This window comes from Leucopleurus acutus, assembly GCF_964270905.1.
Source record: "Leucopleurus acutus genome assembly, chromosome: 2".
Classification (NCBI taxonomy): Eukaryota; Metazoa; Chordata; class Mammalia; order Artiodactyla; family Delphinidae; genus Leucopleurus; species Leucopleurus acutus.
The window spans coordinates 144,026,184-144,044,872 of NC_139143.1; the positions used below are offsets into that span (position 1 = coordinate 144,026,184).

At 44.9% G+C, this 18,689-nt stretch overlaps 1 protein-coding gene across 1 annotated transcript; it reads left to right on the forward strand.

Annotated features, from left to right (window-relative positions):
- Positions 1-2,788: 2,788 nt before the first annotated feature.
- TACSTD2 (tumor associated calcium signal transducer 2) lies at positions 2,789-3,760 on the forward strand (the record flags this gene model as incomplete). The annotated part of the gene is made up of 1 exon (XM_082833174.1): positions 2,789-3,760. The coding sequence occupies one exon, from the start codon at positions 2,789-2,791 to the stop codon at positions 3,758-3,760; it is 972 nt and encodes a 323-aa protein (XP_082689300.1).
- Positions 3,761-18,689: the final 14,929 nt, after the last annotated feature.

Below are 18,689 nucleotides of genomic sequence, written 5' to 3' on the forward strand. Positions count from 1 at the left end.
CCACAAAAACACGTGATATTTTGCAGACCTAGGCAGGAAACTGACAAAGGGAGAAGGGAGAATCAGAGCTGGGGCTGCTCTTAATAAACTCATCTTGGTATTTGTGTACCTGTTGGAGAAAGTCTGCCAGAACCACAAAATTCAAGAAAGTGTGTGTGTGGGGGGAGGGGAGGTCATCTTTGCTTCTCTCCATCTTCCACATAAGATACTGAGGATGGGTTCCTTTTATCCCCTTCTTCCCAACGCATAATGTGGCTAGAAAATCCAGAGGTTTGGAGACCGTGGAGCACAGGCCCAAGTAAGGCCTAGGCACTGGGGCTGTCCTAGCTAAGTAGACACCACTGTATACGTTCCTCATCCCTGAGACCCCTTCCCCATCAGTCTAGGACCCATTGGAATATCAAGCAGGTGGCTCTCAGTTATAGAGGATTGTGGCTACCTAGTCAGTAGCTGGAAGAGTGAGAAGATAGGATAGATATTTAAAAAGTAAAAAGGCAACGTATTATTTTTACAGTGTCTTACAGTTTACAAAGATTTGCCATCTACCATCTCATCTATTTACATTTGATTCTCAGAATGACTTATGAAATAGAGGATTACTATTATCTCCATGTTAGAGGGGAGGCCAGAAGCCCAGAAAAGTTGGTGTTGTCATTCTGGTGTTATAGGAATTAGGAAAGCACAGAGAAGGGGCATTGCCCTGAGTGCAATAGGAGGACCAATCAGGGAAGGCTTCCTGGAGGTGACCCAAGAGCTGAGTGAAAAGCACAAAATTATGCACTAAATAGGTGAAGAAGGGGAGAGTCCAGGTAGACGACTTTACAAAGGTTTGAAAACATGACGAAGACTGGAGAGGCAAGATGAAGCCAGATAAAGATGGTGACGATGGTGGTGACCAAAACAGTTAACACCTATCTACGCTTACCAAGTGCAGATACTGTTCTAAGCGTTTTATTTAGGTTCATTTACATGGATTCTAACACCTACCTTGTTAGGTAGGTACTTTTATTATCCCATTTTATTTACAGATGAGGGTAGGAAACTAAGGCACAGAGAAGTTAAGTAATATAACTTAAGAAGTATGCCCAAGATCACATACGATCTTGTGTGCTAACTTAACAAGTATGAATTTTATCCTAAGAGCCAAGGGCCCCTCTGACTCTGTGCCTGAAATGTTCTCAGCAGAGAGGAGATGGGCACAGATTTGTGACTTAGAAGTCCTTCTCTCATTCAGGGTGGACTGTGTGTTGGAGAGGGGAAAACTGACTAGGCTCCTGGTTCAAGAACCTGAATAGAGACAGTGTGGGTAGACAGCAGAGGAGGGTTCCCACAAGGCCTGGTGCTTGTGGGTAAGAAATTGCCCCCCACGTGTCTCTGCTTTCTCTGCCTGTAAAGGCGGAATGATATATATCCACCTACCTGCCTCAGGAATTGCTAGAAAATTAATGGGGTAGAGGCCTGGCTGGCTTTCAGCTGTGAAACAACACCCTTGAACCACTGCTGGTGTTCTTTAAATGCTGAACATATAAAATGTGCTTTCACCAGGAATAATTATATCTTGCTATTTATTGTTAATTTCACCACAGCTTTGAAACCCTGGACTTTCTCCATGAGTCACAAAAAGAGATGGCAACTCCTCCATCCCATGGAAGCAGCCACACAGAGGCAATTTCCCACGGGCTCTAGCCTTTCATTGTTTGCAGTGGTTCAGCTACTTATATGGGTTACAGTGAAAGAAAGCAATGACTTGCTCTTTTAGAATCAAATTGTACAAAGAACTCCTTATAGCCTTGCTGATTCTTTGAAAGAATTTGTTCCTTTTCATCTCCCTATACTGAGTACATGCGTAAATATTCCGGGTTTGCGTGTGTGAAGGAGAGGGGAAGAAGGTGTTTAACAGAACTTCTAATACATTGGCCACCAGGCCACCTGGGTTTTACCCATGCTGTGGTAACAGCAAGACTCCCTAACCTCTCTTCAGATTTTGCACCACTCCGTTTCCATAAGCATTTGTTAAAGTCTCAGAACAGCCAGGCGGAGTCCCAACCGCGCCTTCGAGGAATCTGAGGAAATTGATGGCTGGGAGACTTTCAAGTTTAACCACACCACTTTTAAAATGGGTCTGATAGAGAGTGCATACCTGTCGGGACCTGATGTGAGGGTGAGATAATATTTGCAAACTGTAAACTATATAAATGTGTGCTATTACAGGAAGTAGGGAAAGAGGCGAGGAAGTGAAAGAACTTAAAAGTAGGGACAAGGGCTGGGAAGGGGGGAGAGAAAAGCGGGGGAGGGGGACAAAAGAGTGACAGTCCCACGCCATATCTCTCAGTACAACTTCAGAGAATTCCAGCCCCGGAGAGCGGCCGAGACGCCCAAGGTCCTCGGCTGGAGGCCGCGCCTAGGGCGGGTCGCTCCGCAGGTGGGGCCGGGTGGGTCGGGGGCGGGTCCTCGCAGCCCTCAGTTGAGTATCGGTTTTCCGTTCCCGGGCTTTCGGTCCACAGGAGACGGGACAGCCTCCGCTCCCCTGATCCTGCCGCAGGCTGCGCAGGGCGGGTTGGGCCTTCCGTGGGACGGAGACGAGGATGGGGGGCGGCGGGATGTATCACCCAAATACCAGCGGGTGAGTCGGCGGCCGAACCAGCCAGGCAGGTCCGGTGGAGTATAAGAGCGGGAGGGAGTGGCGGGCGGCAGACGCCTGGAGACCGTCTCAGACGGCGGAGCCGGAACCCAGCGCAGTCCCCAGCCCTCGCCAGCCCGCGCCCCGTCCGCGCTCCTCCGCCCCACCATGGCCCGGGGTCCGGGCCTCGCGCTGCCGTGGCCGTCGCTGCTGCCGCCGCTCCTGCTGCTGGCGGCGGTGATCGGCCACGCGGCCGCGCAGGACAACTGCACGTGCCCCACCAACAAGATGACCGTGTGCAACCGGAGCGGCCCGGACGGCCGCTGCCAGTGCCGCGTGCTCGGCTCGGGCCTGGAGGTCGACTGCTCCACGCTCACGTCCAAGTGCCTGCTGTTCAAAGCGCGCATGAGCGCCCAGAAGAGCGGCCGCGCGCTGGTGCAGCCGAGCGAGTACGCGCTCGTGGACAACGACGGCCTGTACGACCCGGACTGCGACCAGCAGGGCCGCTTCCAGGCGCGCCAGTGCAACCAGACGTCTGTGTGCTGGTGCGTGAACTCGGTGGGCGTGCGCCGCACGGACAAGGGCGACCTGAGCCTGCGCTGCGACGAGCTGGTGCGCACCCACCACATCCTCATCGACCTGCGCCGCCCCCCGGCCGTCCGCGCCTTCAACCACTCAGACCTGGATGCCGAGCTGCGGCGGCTTTTCTGGGAGCGTTACCTGCTGCACCCCAAGTTCGTGGCGGCCGTGCACTACGAGCACCCCACCATCCAGATCGAGCTTCAGCAGAACACGTCGCAGAAGGTCGCCGGCGATGTGGACATCGCCGACGCCGCCTACTACTTCGAGAGAGACGTCAAGGGCGAGTCGCTGTTCCCGGGCCACAGCGGCCTCGACGTGCGCGTGCGCGGAGAGCCCCTGCTGCTGGAGCGGACGCTCATCTACTACCTGGATGAGAAGTCCCCGCAGTTCTCCATGAAGCGCCTCACCGGCGGCCTCATCGCCGTCATCGTGGTGGTCCTGGTGTCCCTGGTCGCCGGCGTGGCCGTCCTGGTAATCACCAACCGGAGGAAGTTGGGGAAGTACAAGAAGGTGGAGATCAAGGAACTGGGGGAGATGAGAAAGGAACCGAGCTTGTAGGTACCGATGGGGCTGGGGTGGGGTGGGGTAGGGTATCGGATTTCAGCAAGGTCCCAGACCCAAGTGCGTCACGCTTCTTGATTCTTGGCCCCAAGGAGGCCTTTCTCCCCCCAAATTCCTGCCTCCCCCCACCGCCACCAAATTTAATAGATCCTGTTCTCTGGGTCACCTCTTTCTGACTTCTGTCCTGAAGGAAGCATTTCTAGAATTCCTCCCCTTTCTGTCCAACCAGAAACCTGACTCGAAGGGTTAAGGGAAGTTTGGCATAGGGTTATGTATAAGGGTCAAGTGTTTGTAGGACAACTCAGCATCGTTTACAAGTGACGCAAAATCAATGCTGAAGGCTAAATGCGTTGAGATGGGAAACAGCGCTTTTACTGTCTTGGGTTTAAGTTATTTGATTAGCGCCACTTGTATTGTGGCTTTCCTGATGAGGAGTTCGCAACTTGGCCCCGTGTAGTATCCTCATTTACCATCGTTTGTACCGATATTACCGACCACACATGCTTGTCATCGGGAAAGAAGCCTGTTTCAGCTGCCTGAACACATTTTAGATGTCTTTGTTTGCCGGCAGACTTTGGCCCAGAAACTCAGCATCTGTTCTTCAACTTGCCCTTATTACAGCTGATACTAGTAATGTTTCTTCTGTAAAATGTTTGTATATAGGTTGTCTTTGATAATGCTGTTGTGATTTTTAAAATTAAAAAAAAGAATGTAATAAAATATAAAAAAGGCACAAACCAAAAGATGGAGTTTGTGAAGACTTGCTCCAGGTTTATATCACTTTGGTCTCCTCTAATTTCCCACTACTCAGATTTCTTATTTCAAATTCTAACACTTTTTAGCAGGATGGGTCATTTCCTATAGCCACTCTGGTGTTTCTGAGGTCCCTGAACTGGCAAGTGTAAACACAGGTCTTTCTAAATAAGATTGTTTGGAAACCCCCTGCAGGAGGGTGGGTCTGAGGGAGGAAGCTAGAACTAGCTGCTGTTGTTGGGAAAGGGGACCAACTTTAGGTTATCTCTAAATGAGAATTCTCCCTTGGAGAAGGACAACTCTACCTTTGTTTCAGGAGCTGTATCTCCTTTGAATCCCTGCCATACTTGGAAGTAGCTGTGCTATTCCCATTTAGTCCTTGGCAATTGACTTAATCCCAAAGTATTGCGGCTCTGAGTTAAATGACTTTCTCACATAGTCATAGCCAGTCTGTAGAGGGCTTATGCTCTGGCTGTGTGTGCATGTGCACACAGTCTGTTTTCCTAAGATTCTACTAGTAATGTGCTTTAAAAACTTTTACTTCATTTTAGCTTGTCTCCTTCACATTTATCTCCTTGTTTTCACTCATTTATGTGAAGCGGGGTGTGTTAGAAGGTCACTGCGGGGTAGCCTACAGGTAAACAAATGACTGCAATTCCTGGGAAATTGCTGCAACAATGGGTGTGCACAAAGGACAGGGTGGTCGATATATCCAACCCCAAAAAGCTAGATCCAGGATATCAGTTTCTTCCCTGGAATCCATCCCACGTTCCTCCTCCCACTTCCACTGGGTGGTCTATGCCGACCACTCAAGAATGAAGCACCAGTACGAACTGGGGCGAGGGAGCTCTCAGCTGCTGCCTCGGCAGCTTGGGGCTGTGGCTGGTGTGTGCTGGTGGAGTGATACCTTACGATCGCCAGAGTCTCTAACTCTGTAAGCATTCCTGCTGGGGAGAAATGCCCATCAGGCTCCAAACGTCCTCTCAGGCTACAATGGGGCTTAACAAGGGGAGAAGGCTGATGTGGGTTGGCTTCCCCAAAGTGGAAAGGACAGCTTAAGTGCCTGAGGATAGAATGGGAAACTTAACAGAGTGAAACCACTCTCAGGCAACCCCCTTCCCCCCACCTCCCACCCAGGTCACTGAATTCCTTAGCTAAAGGGACCTTGGCAATCACCTCTAACCTAGCCTCTCATCTTACAAATGAAAGGGTTAGTGACTTCTCAAGATTAATGTTTCTGTGGCACAGCTGAAACTAGACAGTCTCTTGATCCCTCGTCCAGTATTCTTTTCTTTACATCACACTGCCATTGTTTCAAGAGTCACTGCAAAAAACTATCACTTGGGACTTCTCAGGCAGTCCAGTGGTTAAAACTCCATGCTTCCAGTGCAGGGGTCATGGCTTCGATCCCTGGTCAGGGAACTAAGACGTGGCCAAAACAAAAAAAACAAAAAACAATCACTTGACTGCCCAGAAAATAAACAGATTAAGGATTGAGTGGGCAGCTGAACAAAGGAAAAAAGTCCTGAGAAAGCCCATTCCTTCATCAGAATGTCACTTCTGGATAATTTCTAAATTTCTGCATTAATTCTGGACTATGAGTCCTTGCACTTTATTGCACTTCATGGTTCTAAAAGCACTTTCACATGAATCACCTCTGAGGCATTGGTTTACTGGTAATAACCCAAGTGTTGACAAACCTGAGTTCAAATCCTGCTCTACTGGACAATAAGTCACTTAACTCTCCCGAGTTTCCTCATCTGTTGAAAACTACAAATCTGTGTCTATTACAAAAAAATTAAATGAAGGTAATTGATAGGAGTGCCTAGAATGATCTGGGCACTTAGAGTTCAGTATATCTTAAATTTTTCCCTCTCCTATAGATTATATCCATTTCACATGTCAGAAAACTGAGGTCCAAATAGGCTGAGTAACTCATGATCACACATCCTCCATGTGCCAAAGCCAGAGTTTAGAACCTTTGTTTTGGCTTTCTAGCCCAGGTTGCTACCCCAGATACCAAACAGGTTGAGACACCTTTCTTATTCATTTCTTCCAAGGAAGAGCCCCTCATACTCTGTTCTGAAACTCAGCTTGCGTCTGCCAATCACAGGATTATATTATCCAGAACCGGCTATCTGTAGGGGTTTAGTCTCCACCTCCAGATTTCCAGCCCCGCCCCCCAAATTAACATTTACTGTTTTGGGCACAGGCCTGGGGCTGCCCTTGGAAGGAATGTAAAGAGCAGGTGTGACCCACCTAGCATGTCACAACTTGTCTTCTGAGCCCTGTGGGAGGCTCATCTGATTTCCTTGTTTGGGTCACAGGGGCTTTCTCCACTCTTGCTATTTCCTTAATTGGAGCAATTCTTTTTTTTTTTTTTTTTTTTTGGCCACACCTTGCAGCTTATGGGATCTTAGTTTCCTGACCAGGGATTGAACCCAGGCCCTCGGCAGTGAGATCACCAAGTCCTAACCACTGGACTGCCAGGGAATTCCTGGAGCAATTCTTTAAATCATGTAATTTCTCCCTGCTTACATAGTTTTGGCTTCACTGTTTCTCAAATAGAATCACAGAATGTCAGAGCTGGAAAAAGGATCATTTAGTCCAAGACTCCATTCTACGGATGAAGAAACTGAGGCCCAGAGAGGAGAATAGATTTACCCAACCTGAATTTTCAACCTGAAGCTTCCTTTTCAACCTGAATTAAATATGTCCTGCCACTCCCTTCTGGGAGTTTCTGCTGAAAGATCAGCTGTTAACCTTATGGGGATTCCCTTGTGTGTTATTTGTTGTTTTTCCCTTGCTGCTTTTAATAATTTTTCTTTGTATTTAATTTTTGACAGTTTGATTAATATGTGCCTTGGCGTGTTTCTCCTTGGATTTATCCTGTGTGGGACTCTCTGCACTTCCTGGACTTGATTGACTGTTTCCTTTCCCATATTAGGGAAGTTTTCAACTATATCTCTCCAAATAATTTCTCAGTCCCTTTCTTTTTCTCTTCTTTTTCTGTGACCCCTATAATTAGAATGTTGGTGCATTTAATGTTGTCCCAGAGGTCTCTGAGACTGTCCTCGATTCTTTTCATCCTTTTTTTTTTTTACTCTGCTCTGCGGTAGTTATTTCCACTAATTTATTTTCCAGGTCACTTATCCATTCTTCTGCCTCAGTTATTGTGCTATTGATTCCTTCTAGAGATCTTTAAATTTCATTTATTGTGTTGCTCATCATTGTTTGTTTGCTCTTTAGTTGTTCTAGGTCCTTGTTAAATGTTTCTTGTATGTTCTCAATTCTATTTCCAAGATTTTGGGTCATCTTTACTATCATTACCCTGAATGGTTTTTCAGGTAGACTGCCTATTTCCTCTTCATTTGTTTCGTCTGGTGGGTTTTTATCTTGCTTCTTCATCTGCTGTGTGTTTCTCTGTCTTCTCATTTTCCTTAACTTACTGTTTGGGGTCTCCTTTTCACAGGCTGCAGGTTCATAGTTCCCGTTGTTTTTGGTGTCTGCCCCCAGTGGCTAAGGTTGGTTCAGTGGGTTTTGTAGGCTTCCTGGTGGAGGGGACTGGTGCCTGTGTTCTGGTGGATGAGGCTGGATCTTGTCTTTCTGGTGGGCATGACTGCATCTGGTGGTGTGTTTTGGGGTGTCTGTGACCTTATTATGATTTTAGGCAGCCTCTCTGCTAATTGGTGGGGTTGTGTTCCTGTCTTGCTAGTTGTTTGGCATAGGGTGTCCAGTACTCTAGCTTGCGGGTCATTGAGTGGAGCTGGGTCTTAGCATTGAGATGGAGATCTCTGGGAGAGCTTTTGCCATTTGATATTACGTGGGGCCAGGAGGTCTCTGGTGGTCCAGTGTCCTGAATTCGGCTCTCCCATCTCAGAGGCACAGGCCAGATACCCGGCAGAGCACAAAGACCCTGTCAGCCACACGGCTGAGTTAGAATTCAGGCTTCTTTTATACTAAAAGGGAAGAGCATATGGCTGGTTGTTGCAAACTTCTTGGTGCTGGGATCCTTTGCAGCGGTCCTCCTAGGTCTGGTCATAATCGTGCGTGTATTATTTAGCACTCTCAATAGGGTCTGGAGCAACGTCATCAACACATCCAGATTTCTGCCATGAAACTTATTAGTAGCCACACTAATTGGTATAAATAGACCATAGATAGCTGTAGGCCACTTCAGGTCAGTTTTGTCATCAAATGGGTTGGCACCAAACTTTCAAAACAGCTTTCAGGTTTCAGAGCATTCTGAATTTGTGGATAAGTGATTGTGGATCTGTATAAATTATGGTTTAATTTTTGAGGACTTTTTAATATGGGAAAGTGCTCACAATATATTGTTAAGTGAAGGGCAGGGGGAATAGTACCAAAGTGACACAATGACCCCGCTCCATTTTTAAAAAGAAAAATGGGAACACATTTGTAATTTAAATGCAAAATTGGCTGTTTTAAATCCAAACTGACCATAACTGCTTTTGTTTTCCTCTTTTTCTCTTCTTTCTGTTTTTAATCTTCAAGTGCGATGGTATAATTTTTATCAGTGTAGAAATCAATCATCATTCCACTTGGTTTTCTTTGAACAGTCTACTGGGATGGGAGAAAGGGAATCCCTCCTTGGCCACCGCCCATTTGGTGAAGCAAAGGATAAGCCTTTGGATTTACAAAGGGAGGCCCCTCGCTTGGGGAGCAGGAGAAAGAACCCAGACTGATTTGTATTAAGAAGTGGGAGGATATTTTTTTGGAGTTGGGTAGAAGCTGGGGGATGAGGGTGAGGAGAGGATGGAGAGGCAAGGAGGAGAGATCATTCAGCATGGGGTTGACCCCTGTATTAGTTTCGTGGCGCTGCCATAACTATGCACAACAAATGTAGTGGCTGAAAAATAGTAGAAAGTAATTCCTCACAGTTCTAGGGGCTAAAAGTCTAAAATCAAGGTGTGAGCAGGGCCACATGCTCTCTGAGGCTCTAAGGAAGCATCATTCCTTGTATCCTCTAGCTTCTTGGCGCTCCTTGGCCTGTGGCAGAAAGTTTCAGTCTCTCCTTCCTACGGCTGTCTTTCCTCTGTGTGTGTCTATGTCCAAATTTCCCTCTTCTTATAAGACACCAGTCATTGGATTGGGCTGCACTGTAGTTTAGTATGACCTCATCTTAACTTGATTGCATCGGAGAAGAACTTATTTCCAAATAAGATCACATTTATAGGTTCCAGGTGGGCATATATTTTGGGGGGATACTATTCAACTCCATCCAGACCACTAGTGTGTGATTTGACTAAGCAAAGGAAATTCTAATATTTCATTTCTTTTAAAGGCAATGCCTGCCGAATGAATGAATGAACGATGAATACGGAACTGCGATGTAAATTTCCTCCTTGTCTTTACCCCCAGATTTTCAGGATAAGTCAGCTACGCAAGTGTGGAAATCAAGGAAAAGGCATCTCTTTGTTTCTGTGGGATAATAAGGGGACACCCGTGTAAGTGAAATCAGGAATCCCGGAGGAGGGACCCTGAGAAGGTAAAGCCAGGAGTGTCCCTGGGGGCAAGAGCCAGGATCTGAACTGACACCTGATTACAGATACACACAAAATAAAACACAAAGATTCATCAGTGGGGATACTGGGGCTTTCCATTTTCTCCAAATATACTTTTACATATTTTCCAAATTTTCTATGATGCTTATAATTTGCTTCAATAATCAGGGGGAAAAACGTTATTTAAAAGGAGAACAATTCAAGGTGATGTATTATTTAGATTTAAATCCAGATCTTCAGAAAATCTTCCTAAGATCTTCCTAAGGAGCTGGCAAACTGAGTTCTTCCTTTCTTTAGTCTCATCAGACCACTTAATACTATTAAAGCAATAATCTTCATCCTCCATGAGTATAATTATCCTCTTCAAATTATTCCCTTTGATCAGCCTGTGTGTTTTCAAAAAATTATTATTATAGTTTTATTAAGAAATCCCTAGGTAAAAGTAATTACCAGTGTCTCTACTAAAAATTAATCAGGACATATTACAATTGTCCAGTAGCCACACACACACACACACACACACACACACACACACACACACACACACACACACACACACACACATACAGCAGCCATAACTTATATTTGGTCATAGCCTACTTTACCACACTTTGAAAAACAAATGAAGATTCAAAGTTGTGAATGAACAGACATTTGACATCTACTACTTTTCATCACTATGCTAGAAACCAGAATAGAACAATAAACAGAATTTTTTTCTGTTCTCAAAGATCTTACATTTCAGCACAGAGGTAGTGTTGGGATAGGGGAATAAACTAAACAGGCAAGTACAATCATGTGAGATAACTGTTGTGATAAGGGAATGCTGGGCTATGAGAACATCCATCAGGTAAAACTGATGTAATCTGGGGTGGAGGTGGGGATCAGTTTAGGGAAGGTCTACTTGAGAAAGTTTAAACTGAGACCTGAGGATAAGTAGGAATTTGTCAGGTATAAGAAGAGAAGGGGAAATGGATCAATCAAGGAGGAAAGCAGGTATGTAATACTTGATTGTATTATTAAGAACTATTTCAGGTGCAAGTGTTTGTTAGCAGCTAAACTCAAACCAGTTAAGCAAAAGGAATTTGTTGACTCATGTAACTGGAAAGTGAAGGACAGGTATTAGCTTTAGGCATGGCTGGGTCCAAGGGCTCAGATAATGTCAGGTTTCTGTTTCTCTCTTTATATCTTTATTCTGCTTATGGCTTGGCTTTCATTTTCTAGGCCAACTTCCTCCTCATCTAGGGCAATAGGGCCACCAGCAGCTCCAGTCAAGTATTTTATTAATTTAAGAACCACACAGAAGAACTTTTTCTCCTTCAAATTCCCATTGGAAATAGTTTTTGTAGATCTTAACTAAGCTAAGGATCTTGAGAGGAGATCATCCTGACTTAGGATGGGGCCTAAATCCAATAACTGGTGTCCTTATAAGAAGAGAGGACACAGAAACACAGAGAAGATGGTGATATGAAGACAGAGGCAGATAATAAGAACCTGCTGTATAAAAAAATAAATAAAATTCTAAATTTCCAAAAAAAAAAAAAAAGACAGAGGCAGAGACTGGAGTTATGCATCTCCAAGTCAAGGGGCTCACCTGTACGGGAGCGTGTTAGTGGTTTCATTCTGGGATTTGGAGTCAGGAGCCAGCTTGGGTCTCAGAGCCACCACTTACAATCTCTTAGTAGGAAAAACATAAGCATGGACTGCTGTTGGTACACAGAAAAGTGGGGCAACTCACCAGGCCTGCTGCAGATGCGTGCAGGACTCGCCGGAGGGTGTGATTTCTGCCCTGTGTTTTGAAGAATGCATTAGCCAGGTGACAGTAGAAAAGGCATTTGTAGTAGATGCCAGTGGTGCCCACACATATCTCCCTGGATGTTGGTGTCTGGCCCATAACGCTGCACACGCTGGTTCTACTTGCAACAGCCAGCATCTGCATCCCTCTTCTTGAGGCTTTTGGATCCCTCAGAAGCATATGCAAGATGCCGCAAGTGCAGAGAATTAATCACCCCCAGGACAGCACTCAACCAATGACTGGCTGGAGTTGGTAGATAAATAGCCAGGCGACTTTCTCCTCCAGTTAGGAAAACTCTGTGTGTTACATAGTCTCCCCACACTCTTCAGAGAGACTCCACTCCCTTTGACCCCGTCTGTAACTAGTCGGTTAACGCATCATGTATTGGCTTGTTTCCTTTTCCTGTCTCACTTCTCTGCTCCTCAGCTGGTGCTTCCTGGGATCATCTCCCAGATCAATTACTTACATTTGATTCCTTGTCTCAGGGTATCCTTCTGAGGGAAACCCAAATTAGACAACATTCCACATAGAAAAGACAGCATGTGCAAGAGCATAGGAATATAAGCATGGACATCTCACAACACATTTAAGGGATTATCCAAATTATTTGAGAATCTGCTGCCTGGTCTCCTGGTCTAATGGGTAAATAATTATCCAGGGCTTAGAAATAAATGGGTACCATGTTGTAATGATCCCTCTTTTATTTTGGGAATTGTTGGAGTCCGGAAGAATGGCTGGGGATTGTTAATTTTCCCTGGAGCCCTCACACCTACACAGTGCCTGGTGAATAGCGTGCACTCAGCAAGTATTTTTTTGAAGTAATGAATTGTATTGTGTTGAAATTGGGGTATTACAAAACTCCAGGGCTCACTCTACAACACCCATTCATTAAATGTTTATTGAACAGAACTGAAGGACACTGGAAAGCCAAAGGAAAGCCTTTCTTTGAACAGGCATTGTGCCACCTGGAGGAGGGGGCCTTTGCAGGCACTGGTTGTGTGCTATAGAATTTTGAGAACTTTTAGTTAGGGTGCAAGGTTGTAAGCTGAGTTCTTTGTAAGAACAAAACAACAGAAATAGTTTAAATGTCCACAACAGGGGAATAATAAGTTAAGTGATGCAATATCATTTCCATAGAACACTAGGCAGTGATTAAAATGAATTAAGTTATCTCTATACATTGATATATAAATTTCTCCAAGACTTGCTGTTCAAGCGATAAACTGAAGTCACAGAAAATACATATAATATGATGTCATCATGTCAAAAAACCTCACCAAAATACACCCCATATCTTTGCTTGTTTGAGAGGCAAACTCAGCTACAGATTGAGTGGGATGCTGAGATGATTTTTAAGTCCCTTCCAGTTCTGATATTCTGTAATTTTAAGATGACAAGTCAAAGTTTATAGTTCCTTTAGAAAGTATACTGCTTTGACTCATATAAGAAAACTGTAAAACTTTATGGAGGGACATAAAAGAAAACCTGGATAAATGGAGACACGTGCCAGCTTCCTGGACTGATAGAGTCAACATTGCAAAGATATAAATTTCTTCAAAATTAATCTAAGTTTAAAAACAACAGAAATAACAAAATCAAAGTCTGAATGCATTTTTGGTGGGGGAGGACTTGAAAAAATTTCTAAAGTTCATCTTAAAGGTGAAATGTATAAGAAGAGCCAGAAAATATTTGAAAATAAAATCTATATTGTGAAGTTAGAATAATTAGAATCTTGTACTAGTGCCAGAACAGACAGACAAAGGAAAAGATGTGGGTATTTATGAGAATTTAGTATGTAACAAAAGCAACACTTCAACTGAGTCAGGAAAGGATGGGCTGTTCAATAAATTGTTGGGACAGTAGTTACCTTGGTGTCCTCACCATGGGAAGGGCATATGCATGTGTCCTTTGGAAAAGCTCCACTGGCCTAATCATTCAGAAAATATTTTAGGTTATATTTTTCTATTCTACTTTGCACCAAAATAAATTCCTAGTAGACTAAAGATTTAAGAACAAAGTCATTAAATATTGATACTAGAGGAAAATATTGGTAAATGCATAATTTTGGGATTAAGGCAGACTATAAATATGACCTCAAAGGCAAAAACCAAAATGAAAAGATGGATAGATTTGTCTATACCACAATTTTAAAAATTATTTATATATGCAGACATGAATTAAAATTGAAAGGCAACTGTCAAGCAGGGTAAATGTTTGCTACGTGAAGGACAGCCAATTCTTAAATATATAAAATATTTTTACCAGTCGATAAGATAAAAATGAATGTTTTTATAGAAAAACGGGTTAAGGCATGAACAGACAATTTGCTAAAGAAGAAATCGAAAGAGCAGATAAGCATAAAAAATTGCTTACATTGTTAGGAATCAAAGGAATGCACATTAAAACAACAGTAAGAAATGTTTTATCCTATCAAAGTTTTAAGTATTTAAAGTAATTTTATTTTATTTTTTAAATTCTGTTTGTTTTTAAACATTGCTTCTTTTTTTAAAATTATTTTATTTATTTATCAATTTTTGGCTGCACACGGGCTTCCTCTAGTTGTGGTGAGAGGGGGCTACTCTTCGTTGCAGTGCGCGGACTTCTCATCATGGTGGCTTCTCTTGTTGCGGAGCACGGGCTCTAGGCACGTGGGCTTCAGTAGTGGCTCGCGGGCTCCAGGGCACAGGCTCAGTACTTGTGGCTCACGGTCTCAGTTGCTCTGTGGCATGTGGGATCTTCCCGGACCGGGGTTTGAACCCACGTCCCCTGCATTGGCAGGTGGATTCCTAACCACTGCACCAACAGGGAAGTCCTAAAGTAATTTTAATTTTGCTTTTCAAGAAGGTTACGTATCAAAATGTTAACAGTGATTATCTCTGGGTAGTGGGGTTAAGGGTACTTTTTTTGCTTTTCTGTGGTGTTACTTTACTTGTGCAGTAAAGAAATAGTAGTTTGCACTGACTCTTAGAAAAGTGCTCAGCTGGGATCTCTGGAGAACTAACCTCTGGAGAGTAAGCAAGGACGTGTCCAAGCTGTGGCTTCCTCTTGGGCCCAGCCTGGAGCTTGCTGAGCCATACTGAACCCTCTTGGCCCCCAACTTCAGGAAGTGGGTCTGGTTGGCTGCTGTTTATACAAGGGGAATGAGACAGAGGTAGGGAGAGCAGTCAGCAAGCTAGTGCAATGACAATCCATGTGGCAATTTATAAAAATAACACACTGGAATGTGGTGTGACAATTCTATTTGGGCAAAAGAAAAAGAAAGAAAGAAAAAGAAAAGGGACTTCGCTGGTGGTCCAGTGGTAAGACTCCCTGCTTCCACTGCAGGGGGCACAGGTTCAATCCCTGCTTGGGGAACTAGGATCCTGTATGCCACACATCGCGGCCAAAAAAAAAAAGAAAGAAAAAATTATAAGTTATAAATTTAAAAAATGAAATGGCCTGCCTGTTCATGCTGTATGAGAAGAAGAAGGTAAAAAAGGAGAGGAAAGTTAAAAAGTCAAATGTGGATGGAGAAAATACTAAGCTAATTTTTGTTGGAGTGGAATATGCAAATGAAGATGCGGCAACTGTCTATGTGGGGGGGCATTTCAGATGCAGAGCCAGCCATCTCCAACATCTGGAACAGTCAGGCCTAGCACGTATTCAAGAAAAAGGAAAGGCCACTTTAAGTCAAGACTGCCCGTGCCTTGCAGACAATCAAATATGTGACCCTCATCAAATCCTGTGCTCATCTCACCTGGCTGTCAGCCCGAATCTAGATCAGCAGAGTCCTCTTGTCTGTTGAGCTTTTGTCTATGCCTGGTGCTAAAACAATTCATCCCTCATAATTCTTCAGAGTTAGTCTCTTCTTTAATTCAGTATTCAGTTTCCAGTACTTCCTTTGGGAGATGAGATTGAAAGTCTTTCTGTATCAAAGCAGCTTCTACTTCTGGAGAAAACTGAGTTGCCTTCGGTTGGGTTCCCCAGAAACAGATTCTGAAAGAATTCTTTGTGTGCAGAGTTGCTGGAGAGGAAGGGAAAGAGGATTGGGCAGAAGAAGTGGGGCTTCTCCGCCAGTCCCATGGAGACCTGGGATGGCCCTGCAGGGTTGTCCTCAATTAAAATCCAAGGGTCAGGCCTTTGTCCCCCCAGATTAACCAGTCATTGGATGTGCACTGTCCCTGGAGAGAAGGCATATTCTTGGATGAGGCAGGTGTCTTCATCCAAGGGAAATCTCCAGAGAGGAAGCCATCTGAATTGCTCTGGCAGACTCTAGAAGAAGGAAAGAAAAGCCCAAGGGAAGTGGGCTTGCTGGAATGATTTATTTTGTGGAGCCAGAAGATCAGACAGAGGATTATGTTCCATTGGAGGCCCAAAAGACAGATAGTATACAAAGACAGCAAGGAAGGCACTGATGAGAGGAGTACCAGCTAGGGATGATGGTAAGAGAAGCAATCACAGGGCTGGGCTTGATAATATCCAGGAGGATGATAGCATCCTGAAGTAATAGAAGCCAGGTGGTGGCTTTAACCACCAGAAGTCTGGGGGCTGTGATTACTATAACAGCTGGCAAGGTCAAGGGAGCAGCCTTAGGGGGCTTGATCCACAGAGGTTGTGAAGGTATTTAATAATACAAGGTGTCCCTAGGGGAAAATATAGATGGGCCGCCAACTGGTTCTGCTTAACATCTATGACCAGAAAGACACAGGAATGGAGGAACAGGGCTTCTCTGGTGGTGCAGTGGTTAAGAATCCACCTGCCAACGCAGGGGACATGGGTTCGAGCCCTGGCCCGGGAAGATCCCACATGCCGTGGAGCAACTAAGTCTGTGCACCACAATTACTGAGCCAGCGCTCTAGAGCTCGCGTGCCACAACTACTGAGCCCACGTGCCACAACTACTGAAGTCCACGCGGCTAGAACCCGTACTCTGCAACAAGAGAAGCCACTGCAGTGAGAAGCCCGCACATCACAAGGAAGAGTAGCCCCCGCTCGCCACAACCAGAGAAAGCCCGCGCACAGCAACAAAGACCCAACACAGCCAATTAAATTAAATTAAATTAAATTAAAAAAAGAAAAGAATGGAGGAACAGGAGGCTCAGAGTTGTTACCCCAATAAAAAGTCATGTTCTTTGCTTAATTCTCACATCTGAGTCAATTTTCAGACCCAGACCATGGAACCCATTGACCAAAGAGGTGGCTGGGTGCCTAGGAAGAAGAACCCTAAAACACTGAAACAAGTATTTACAGTAATGATTGCTCCATGGCCTATGACCATTTTCTCAGCTAACTATATATTGGGGAAAGAGGAATACCCAGACATTTCCCAGGATCTGAAAGGATCTTGTTACTCAGAAATCCAAGTGTTATCAAGTCCTCTCTCTAAGACTGGGGACTTCTAGGGGTCAGGTAATAAGCGGAGTCCTGGATAACATCCAGCTTACAGTGGGTCCCTGGGCCTATAGACCCACCCATTGGTCATTTCCCCAGACTCTGAGTGCATAACTGGGAGTATATATATTGGGAAGCTGAAGGAAGCCCCACATTAGGTCCTTGGCCTTGAGTTCTCATGTGGGGAAGACCAAGTGAAAGCCTCTGAAACTGTCCCCTCCCTATCAAGTCGATATAGTAAATCAAAACCTGTATTTCATCCAAGGGGAAGCGGGGATGATGGTGGAGTTAATGCCCATGAACAACCCAAAGGATGGTCGTCCCTGTCATATTTCCATTTAGTTTGCCTGTCTGGCCCCTTCAGAAACCAGGAGGATGGCTTACAAACTACTGCAGACCTAATCATGTAATAGCCCTGATCACAGCTGTTGTGTCAGCTCTGTGATCCATCATAGTACAGGATCTGGACCACCTGGTCAACCCACAGAATGTCACACCTGTTTCATTGATGACATCATGCTAATCAGGCAGGATGAGGAAGAGGTGGCTAGTATATTGGAAACCTTGGTAAGAAACATGCACTTCAGAGGGTGGGAGATAAGCCCATGAAGATTCAAGGAACTGCCCCTTCAGTTTTTAGGGAACCAGTGGTCATAGATATGCCAACGTAGTTCCTTTAAAGCAAAAGGCAAATTACACAATATAGACAAGCAAGATAAAAGAAAAAATTACTTCAAAACGCTCTAAAAGTGATACCTAAAAATAGTGTTTACATCCTTTAGGATGTTCTTCATTGTGCATAGAATATAAATATAACAAACAGACTTTGAAATTATGGGATCATGTCAATATCTGATATCTTATTTATTTACTTGTTTACTTGCTTGTTGTCTCATTCTTCACTATGATATAAGCTCCATGAAAGTAGGGTCTGTCTTGCTCTCTGTTTCCCTGGCACTTGGAAGGCACTTGGTGCCCAGTAAATACTTTTTGGTGGAATGAATGAAGTGTACTATACACATCACTTTGTAGCCAGCTGTTTTCAACTATCTTCCAGATGCTTCAGGTTATTCTTCATCTTCCTTAGAATGTGCCATGTGAAAACAGAGTTTTCACAGCCCAAAGACTACTTCTATCAGTGCAACTTCTGAACCAAGAAACCTTAGCCTTTTGGCAGCCCTCGAATCTCCTTCCTTTTGGTCAGCACTGCCTTAGAATCTACAGCGGGCACAGCCTTGCCTGGATCACTCATTAGATGGACCCAAGTCAGGTTCCAAGACCTGAGCAAGTGAAGATGTTAACAGGCGAGCAGCTCTGCCTGCAGCCACATCCCTCCTCCGGCCACGCGGGGGCGCTAGAGCGCCACAGTTCATAAGGGATCGGGGCCCTCTGGGAGGAAGACTCTGGGCGGGTGTATTGACTACCCGGTGTGGGCGGAGCCAAAGGCGTCCACGTCCGAGGCGAGGGCAGGAAGTGAGGAGGCC